This window comes from Trachurus trachurus, assembly GCF_905171665.1.
Source record: "Trachurus trachurus genome assembly, chromosome: 7".
NCBI classification, from domain to species: domain Eukaryota; kingdom Metazoa; phylum Chordata; class Actinopteri; order Carangiformes; family Carangidae; genus Trachurus; species Trachurus trachurus.
The window spans coordinates 5,887,350-5,897,309 of record NC_139901.1 but is presented as its reverse complement, the minus strand read 5'-3'; the positions used below and the strand labels follow the sequence as shown (position 1 = coordinate 5,897,309).

The 9,960-nt window shown below is 40.2% G+C and overlaps 1 protein-coding gene across 1 annotated transcript; it reads left to right on the top strand.

Annotated features, from left to right (window-relative positions):
- Nucleotides 1–372: 372 nt before the first annotated feature.
- rps21 (ribosomal protein S21) lies at nt 373–8,736 on the top strand. Its single transcript, XM_083975881.1, has 6 exons — nt 373–427; nt 1,063–1,146; nt 2,018–2,081; nt 2,646–2,717; nt 8,327–8,382; nt 8,673–8,736. Exons 2-6 carry the CDS (start codon nt 1,097–1,099, stop codon nt 8,680–8,682), a joined length of 252 nt encoding a protein of 83 aa, XP_083832007.1. The 5' UTR covers nt 373–427; nt 1,063–1,096; the 3' UTR covers nt 8,683–8,736.
- The last annotated feature ends 1,224 nt before the right edge of the window (nt 8,737–9,960 follow it).

Here is a 9,960-nt window from a genome sequence, read left to right as displayed (position 1 = left end):
TGGGTATTATAAATATATGGGTTAGTGTATTATATATTATTATTATAGAATTATATAGATATACTCAATTGGAGCTGTCTTGTCTTGTCAATTTCAATTGTTGTTCAATCAGAGTCATCTGGTCAGCTATTTTACTTTTAAAACATCTATGTAGCTAATTTGTCTAGTGTGAATGTTATTCTTTATTCTCACCATATAATTTGTTTGCATCAAAGGAAGAATAACAGATGCTATGCAGAAGTTAATGGGAATCTTAATAAACAAAGTTTCCCTTGATTCGACCCCTGCATACAGACCATAATGCACAAGCACTGTGTTAGTTGCGTGTGGTTCCGTCCAGCAGGGGGCGACACGACCCGTCAGCCGAGGATACTTCGACTTCCTGGTGAGCCGCTCTCTCTTTCCTGTCGGCCATTTGTCGTATACGGTAGGTTCATGTCGAGCTCTCCTCTTAAAACGTTTAAATTTCATTATATATCCGCACGTAGCTGTCGTTTCTTTGAGGTTTTGTCGAAGTTAACGTGACTGTGTGACCGTGGGCCGCGGCTCGACGATGTTAATCGCAGAAATTGACTAAATACCACGTTTGTTCGGGTCGTGTGAGCAGCCACATGCGGCCGCGCCGTCCGCTCCCCGGGCTAACTAGCCTGATGCTAGGCGGCTAACACCATAGAGCCACACTGTAGAGAGAGGCATTTGCACGTCTATTGCACGTCTGTCCGTCCTGGGTGAGGGATCCCTCCTCTGTTGCTCACCCTGAGGTTTCTCCGATTTGTCCCTGTTAAAAGGGTTTTCCATGGAGTTTTTCCTCAGTCGATGTGAGAGTCTGTTGTTACGATGCCATGTAAAGCCCTTTGAGACAAACTGTTTGTAAAAACGGGCTATACAAATAAAATTGCCTTGCCTTGCCTTTTACTGGATTTACTCTAGTATTTCGTCGTGTCTTACGCTGGATTTTTTTTTAAACGTAGGTGTGTGTATGCGCTGGTTTTGTGTGTGGTTGTCAGCGAGAACTCGTTTGATTGTCTTGCGTCGTCTTTTTCTGATGTGTGTCTCCTTCAGATTTGTAGGCGACCACCTGTACAACCCTGTCAACATGCAGAACGACGCCGGTGAGTTCGTGGACCTCTACGTCCCACGTAAATGGTGAGTGTCTTAATATTTCTATCTGTTTAGAGGTGTTGTTTTTCGGGGGGTGAACCGGGTTCACCCCGGGGCTCAGGATGGAGAGGATGTGAGCATGTAATCTAGTTTGTTTCAGTCTACATTTTACATAAATTAATTGTATGGTAGTATTCTAACACTATCATATTCAGTCATGTTAAACATATTATTATGTCTTTTTTATTGTGTGACAGTAGCTAGAGACAAGAGGAGCAACATAACCATACAATATAGAAAACAACATGGACAAAACATTTAAAGTTAATCAGTTTTGTCATAAAATTGTGTGTGTGTTAGTATTAGATATTGTTTGTGTGTATTAAGGCAGGGGAAGGTGGAAAAAAGGAGAGAGAAAATAAACAAAACTCTACACTAAACTGTAAGCTTTAAAAAAAAAAAAAAAAAAAAAGAGGAAAACCGTGATGCTATTGGGAGGCATCTCTGGGTGGGTCCCAAGAACAAAACCTAAAATTATTGGCTGTGGAGTAGAGATGCCTCCATTAGATTTTCAATTAAAATTGTGAAAAACGACAATTTAAAAAAGAGTTGCACATTTCTGTTTAATTTTATATACTTATCAAGGTCTGGATGAAAACAGTAATGAAAGACATTGTAGACACCAGCTAAGCAATTTGTTTGCCAATGTATTTGTCTAATAGCTGCCAGGAGGTTTTCTAATGTCAAACTGCCAGGAAGCTCATCTCATAATGTGACGATAGATATTCTTTTTTTTTTAAATCGCTAAGACGGATTTACTGTGTTGTGTCATTGAAGTGGATCAGCTGTGGGAATGTAATTGTAGTGGTATTTGATGAACATGAAATATAATGCTAATTCTTTGTGTGTGTTTCAGCTCTGCTAGCAACAGAATCATTGGAGCCAAGGACCATGCCTCCATCCAGATCAACATTGCTGAGGTAAAATCAGGAATCTTGTCTGTTTTGTGTTCCTCAGTGTGCATTGTCGATGATTATCACACAGATAACAGGCTCAGTCTAGATATCAGGGGTGTCAAACTCACTTTAATTCAGGAGCCACACACAGCGCAATTTCATCTCAGTTGGGCCGGACCAGTAAAACAACAGCATAATGACCTATATATAAGGAATACTCTCATTTTTTCCCCATTTGTTTTAGTGCAAATAAGTATATTTAAGATGTTAACAAAACATTATGAACAACCTGACATTTCAACAACAGATTATGCCTCTTCTGCGTAATTGGCATATGTTTAGAAGGTCTACACTAATAGTCAATGCAGTGGTAGTGTTTAGTGTTGTGATGGATTATGCAACACCAGTAAGTGTGACGAGGCTATGAATTACGATTGGGTCTTTGTTGTCAGACTTTTTGTAACTATTTTAGATGTTCACAAATGTTTTAAAGAACTTCAAATATGAACACAAACAGTAGAAATCTGTGTTGTTTCACGTGTGCTGACATTGTTTTGGTGTTGACGTTCTGTGCCGTGTCCTCCGCAGGTTGACAAGGTGACCGGTCGTTTCAACGGTCAGTTCAAGACCTACGCTATCTGTGGCGCCATCCGCAGAATGGTAAGTCAGAGCTGAGTGTGTGTTGGTGTGCTCCCTACTGTCTCACATGTTTGCACGACACAACCAGGAATTTTTGTTTTGTTCACCAACGACATGATTTGGAGCATCAAGTACTTTCAGATGTTTTTCTTATCTCGGACAGAAGTCTTGAGGATAATGTGCATGCTGACCACAAGGTCAAAGTAATCCACTGACAACTCAGCAGGTAGAATAGTTTTTAGAAACACGGATCAAAGAGTTGATCCATAATGGGGACATTGTCTCTCAAACCTCAGTTCTACACGACTTTTCTAATTACAAAGGCTGGGATCACAGGGTTCTTACTGATCCTTAAAAAGTCTTAAAAGGCATTGAATTCATTCATCTAAAAACAAGGCCTTAATTGGCATTAAAATGTCTTAAATCAATTTTTCAAACGTCTTAAAAATGTTAACACTTGGTAAGTGGGATTTTATGATTATAATTAGTCTCAAATCTCAAAATAATTGGTAACATTCTGACATAGAGAAGTTACTGGTGGCCGTCAACGCTAAATTTCTCACCGCCACCAGCTCCCAAATCAGTCCCCCCCCCCCCCAATCATTCATGTAGCAGTCACTTTACCTTGGACCACATAGGAAAGTGGGTAAAATTGTCCCTAACCCTATGTAATAGATGTGGTGACGTTTTTTTTTTTTGTTTTTTTTTGCATTTGTGTTTATTGTGAAGTTGGTCTTAAATTTAATTTCAAATGGCATTAAAAACGTCTTAAAAAGTCTTAAATTTAAGTTGGCTTAAGCTGTAGGAACCCTGGATCAGTACATGAGAGAGTTTTAGAAAATGTTTGTCTGAAGATGAAGTGCTCAGTGTTACCGCTGAACCATTTTTATAATGAACAGTCAACACATCTTAGGAACTGAACAGCTTCAACAGCCCCTGCTCTCTCTTTCCATGGTTTATTAGGCTGTCTTTACACTGCACGGTTCAAGTGGCCCAATTCCGATTTTTTTCTCTCAAGTGGCTCAGATCGGATCTGTAACATGAATGTGTAAACGGGACAAATGCGCATGGAATCGGATATTGCCGTTATATGTGGAAATAAATCAGATACAAATCGGATCTCTGCCAATGCGTCTGCAGTCTAAACAGACAGATCGGATCTTCCCTGGCAATGCGTGTCATACGTCATCAATGATAATATTAATTCACGTGCTCATGCGTCTCGCTGAACCTCTGTAGCCTGTGATTGACACGTGGGGCTGACCTGGACTACCGTGGCCAGCTGTAATCACTGTCACAGGCGTTACAGTGTTTAATAAACTCGTCGTCCCTGTAAATGAGGGAAACCTCAGTGACCAACGAGTTAAAATAAAGGTTTAAATAAATAAAAAAATAATTTTTGTGGTGTCCCCGCGTCTGTTTTTTTCCCCCTCACTAGTTCTTGTTTTCATATAGCCACTACAGTAACATTCATTTCTATGCGGATCGATATGAGGGCAAGCGAGGGAGCGCGAGATAAACACCAGATTTCACGTTTTCCTACCGGCAAAAACTGAACCGAGCCGATAAGAAATCAAGAGAGGAAAAACAAACATTGTATACAAATGTGTGAGGCTGTCCCCGTCCTCACAACGTGAGCGACGGAGGATCAGACGGTGGCACAACTGTCACCGTCACTCAGCTGCTCATCTCACAGCAGCTCCGCTCCACACAGCCACTTCACGAACGTTATTTTGTAACGTTCACTTTGTAAGTGACGTGTTGAATATAAACTCTGAACACCAGACTCACCTTTGTTTAATTTGTTTATTCTTATATTATTACGTGACAATTTCCTGAAATCACTAGTTTATTTCCAGCGGGTCGTTTCATGCAGGCACAGCAGGTGTAAATGCAGATTATCAGATCTGGGTCACTTCTGATAGAACATGTAAATAGACCGTCAAAAAAATCGGATATAGGCAACAAATCGGAATTGGGCATCAAGACCTGCAGTGTAAAGACAGCCTTAGTTTCACTTATCTCTATGTAACCTGTGAGTGTCTCACTCTTGTCACATGAAGCTGCTCGGTGATGGGGCTGCATGATAAGTCATTAAAAAATCGCGATCTCGATTCACATTCAACAAATCCGGTTTTCCTCTGAGTTTCTCAAGTGTCCCCAAACGCTACACTGTCGTTGCCGTCTCTCTCCACCTATGACAAAGTGTCTTCACATCGCACCTTCGTCGGGCATAAAGGGACATGTCACGAAGCAGAGGACAGTTATCATTAACATTAGCCAAATCAGTGGATTTAATCCTTCACACACGTTTACTCTGCTGCTCCATAGTCCGCACCGCTGGCAGAGCGTCATGTTTCCATGACTCCCGGATGTAAGAAAAACAAAGTCTGAGAAGTAACGCAAAACTTTAACAATGGAGACACCAGGCAGTTGGAGCGAATCGCTTAATAAAATACATCCATGATCGAGGGCCGGCAGCATTCACATAACAAACCCAAAGTTCACCCAAGTCGACCCAAACACTGCTTGTGTGAAAATATACTCTATTCACTTGCTCTCAGAATTTTACACGTTTTTCGTGCAACATTTGATATTAATTATTTAAATTGTATTTTTTGTGGTTGGTTGAAACAGCATTTCATGAAGTGTGGCTTTTTGTAAGTCTCTGATATAGCTGGTGTTTAAGTATGTTCAATAAATGTCTTATGATAACACATGATTAGTCAGTCAACTTTCAACATTGATGTAATGCAAGCCAAGGCGGTATGGAATCGCACCTGAAATCTACTACCCCATTCATTAAACTGTTGCCTGTAGGGCCCTGCCATGGCCTGTGTCAGCCCCCCATCACAAAAAACATACATGCCACCCTGCCACTGAGCTTAACACATAAATAATAAACATTTTAAATTTGTGAAAAAAATCGTGCCAGAGAATTGTGATGTCAATTCAGGGTATCCGCGGGGTCTTAAAAAGTCTAAAAAAGTCTAAAATTTGAAAATCTAAATTTTAGGCCTTAAAATGTCTTAAATTTGTTGAATTATTGTGTTCAAGTCTTAAATAATTTTAGACAGGTCTTAAATTTTCTTTTGCCCACCATGGGCGAGCATGGGCGAGCATTTTTAAATAAAAAGATGTACCGTAATTTCCGGACTATACGCCGCTACTTTTTTCTCATGCTTTGAACCCTGCGGCCTGTACAACGATACGGCTAATTTATAGATTTTTACTGGCTAACGGCCTCCGGGAGGCGCTCTAGCAGGAAGCGCTAGTGAGACAGACATGTGGGGAAGGATTATGCGCCGAAGAAGACACTAATTTTGCGTTTTGGTGCAGTGTTTTATTTTCTAACCAGTCATGTTACTGTCTGTTGGTGCTGTGTTGATGCCGTGTTGGTGCCTCCGGAGTAATTGTGATGGTTTTGCGCTACATGACTTGTTACGAGTGAGAACGGAGGCTCTCTGTCTTCACCTGGCGTCTCACGGCTGTGAAAACCTGGTCGCTGGTGTCCCAGCTCTCGTCTCTGCTGCACCGCAACACAAACGCGCTCCGTAACCCATAATCTTTTGTTCATGACGGTACTACACAAACACACACGCGTATGTTATGTAACGTTATCCACCGCTCCATTTATTGATTTTTCGCCGGCTTCGTTGTCAACAAATGCACATGGCTAGGAGCGTAACCAAAACAGCGGAAAAGCGAGCGGACTTGTATAGTTCCACACATCTTCCGTGTACTGTCTTTCTGTGTAAATATCTCATGTTACAACATGAAAAACCTGCGGCTTATATTCAGGTGCGGCCTATATATGTACAAAATCTATTTACTTTTAAAATTTAGCTGGTGCGCTTAATAGTCCGGAATTTACGGTAGTTCACATTTATTCAAGCATTATTTAATACCATATTATTACACGGCTCTATTGAATGCTGCTCTCTGATTGGTCCAGCGCTGCGTTCTGCGGTCTGTTATTTCTGTATAACGGACCGTCGTCATGTATAACAGACCGTTGCTAGGGACGGCGCTCTGATCAGCGCAGCACAGAAAAGAGAAACTATGCAGGATATTTACCTTGTGTTTCATTTTTACCGTCATTAAACAGCGTCGGACTAATAGTGATGTTAGAGATAAATGATTTGTAACCTGTTACAAGTAGAGTGGAGGCTCCTTCACATCGCTGCTGGAAACCAAACCTGCTGATCAGAGCCTCTGACCCGGTGTCAGCTCTCCTCTCGTCTCGGTGCAGCTGGCACCGCGGCTCCGCGACACAAACGCACCCCGTAAACAGTAAAGTTAATCTCTTGTTTATGACAGATACGACTACACACAATACACACATTTTAACACGTGTATGGTAATCCATCGATCCACTGATTGATTATCAAAGGCTTCAAATGCACGAACGGGAGGAGGCTCGGCAAAACAGCGGAAGTGACCGGTCTTGCAGATTCGCTAAATGCAATTTTAAATCGATGAAAGTCGTATTTTGGTCAACATTAGGTTTCAAATTAATTATTTCACTCGTAAACCGTGTAATAAGCGGGATAATGTACAGTTGGTCGGTTGTTATGGAGAAATAAACCCCTTCATGTTGAATGAAACCCCTCCGCTTCGCGTCGGGGTTCCATACAACCTGTCGGGGTTTATTTCTCCATAACAACCTCCGAACTATACATTATCCCTTACATATATAGGGCTGACCAAAAGCCAATTTATTTACTTCATGTGTCAAATATTGTGCTGGTCATAATACAGAACAGGTTGTGGCTCGTGTCTGTTGATCAAAGAAGTTGAAATATTTCCATGTTTGTCTATTCTGGGTCACATTTAGAAGTCATCACATTTCAGGCCAAAGGGGAAGTGTTGGTGTTTTTACTGTTCTCCAATGTAAAAAGGGGTCACGTGTGACCCTTAACATTATTCAAGGCTTAAAGCCATCTGCCTGCTGGTTGCCAGTGAATTAAATAAATAATGTGTTACATAAACATTTTTAATTTCACTCCCCAATTTCTTTTTGTGCCCCCAAATAGTTTACTTTAGATGCTCCTGCGACACTTCATTGTGCTTTATTGAATGTATTTTTTTCAACTACAAACAAGCCTAACACGCAACTTATATATTGCAATCAATTTCTAGTTTTGTGACTCCGCATTTCTTTTGTACGTTTTTTATTTGTCATGATAGGTCTTAAATTTCATCCATAATGGTCTTAAAAAGGTCTTAAAAAGTCTTAAATTTGAGCTGGTGAAACCTGCAGAGACCCTGTCAATTCTAAGCAAAAAAAAATCGTGATTCACATTTTTCCCAGAATCGTGCAGCCCTACTCTGAGAGCATTGTGATTCAAGTCGGTAACAATCATTCCTCATTAGATATTTGATTTGATAATGTGCTCACACCTTTCCCCTCCACCGCTGCACTTTAAATACACTCTCTCAATCTTAGTTGTACCTTTTTAATATTTATTATTCTTTCATCTTTATTTTATTAGAAATGGTATTAATTGATTTTGGATGTGTGATTGTCTATGCGGGCGCTGCTTGGTCTCCTGAGTATGTGCCTGTTAATTTGCACTGTAGTGTAAAGCTGGCTCTGCAGTGAGATAACGGACTGTTTCCTCCTGCAGGGTGAGTCCGATGACTCCATCCTGAGGCTGGCGAAGAACGACACCGTGGTCGCAAAGTAAGAAGCTGTTCTTTAATTCTTAACATACAACTGATGTACCCAATGCAAAGCATGAATGTTTTCTCCAGTGTGGTGCATTAACAGTGTCCACAGGCAGAAACTGCAAGGTTGTTTAACAAGTAGAGTAGATCTAGGATATGCATGAAGTAAATCTAATAAGTACACTTACTTTGGAAAAAAAAAAAACTTTAATGTGGAAATATTGATGCAAATTCAGACGGGATGTTTATTGTCAGGACGTGCTGAACTGGGTTTGGTAACTCTTTTCCTCTTTCTGTCTTTCACAGGAACTTCTGAGAGTCACGCTGGAGCTATGGGGAGTTTGTAAAATAAAATGTTGGAAAAGAAAAAGTTGCCTTTGTTGTTGTTTTTTATTACTCTCAAAAGAGATGAATAGAACAATTTCCACAGTCAAGTCTCATCTTAGGCAGAATCTTAATTAACATCTCTTGGCCACAAAAATCAAACGATGCATTCAAATATAAATGTAATTCAGCATCAATTATTTTACTCACAAAGTGATATTCTAAATGTTATGATCAGACTATTCTGGGTTGAAATGGGTGAACCAAAGTTTAAAGTCTACAACTGTTATGCAGTGTTGACAAGTCGCCATACTCTGGTTTATGTGTTCAGGGTTAAACTGTAGAAGGGATTTAGTGAACAGTGAAGCAAATGAATAACACAAAGTTGAACTCAGGTTTATACCTCAACAACCACTGCACTCGCTGTTTTCAGACAACATATTGTTCCTGCTGTAGCTGTATGTGACCAGCAGAGGGCAGCAAATGACAAGAAATGGGCTTTCCCATCTGTGAAACAGAGTCCTCCATCCATGTCGTGCTCCTGGTAATTGTAAGGGTTTATCTTTTGAGAAAATGTTTTATATCAACATGTGTATGAAAGGCATACAGTTTGGCCTCACTCCACTGTAGTGATTAAAATGTTACCAACATCATACACAGCTAGTTTTTATAATTAGTAGCTTAGCTATCTAGATGATACTTGGATGACACTGAACTTTAGCAACTAACTAGTAAAGTAATAGGAGTCATCAGTGATTAGCATTTTATGACAGGACGAATTAGCTTGTTTATTTTATTTTTTTATGTTGCTCATTAGTCATTTTACTTCCTGTCATCTTGTGGACATATTTCAAATGTATTTTACATTTTGATAGCAAACTTCCATGAGTCTGTAGCTAAACTAGGTGCAGACAGAGTAATGATTCAGATGTCAGCTGAGTTTTATATACCTGTTTGAAATGAATGAAAGAAAAAGCTTTTGGACACAATGCTAACCATCTAAAACTGCACCAAATCTAGTTTAATGCTCTGTTGGTTGAATACCCAGCTTGAGCATGTTTGGTGTGTTGTGTTCATTCGATCATAAAGGATGAATGCATATCGTTACTCCTGATGACCCAGCCCATTTCCCTTTTAAACCGTTTTTAGATTCCAAACTAAGGATGGCAGAGAACTTCTTACAGCTCAACCAGGACAAAACTGAAGTTTTAGTTATCGGTTCTGAAGCTGTGACAGGATCACTGGCACTAAACCCATGTCAATAGGCCAA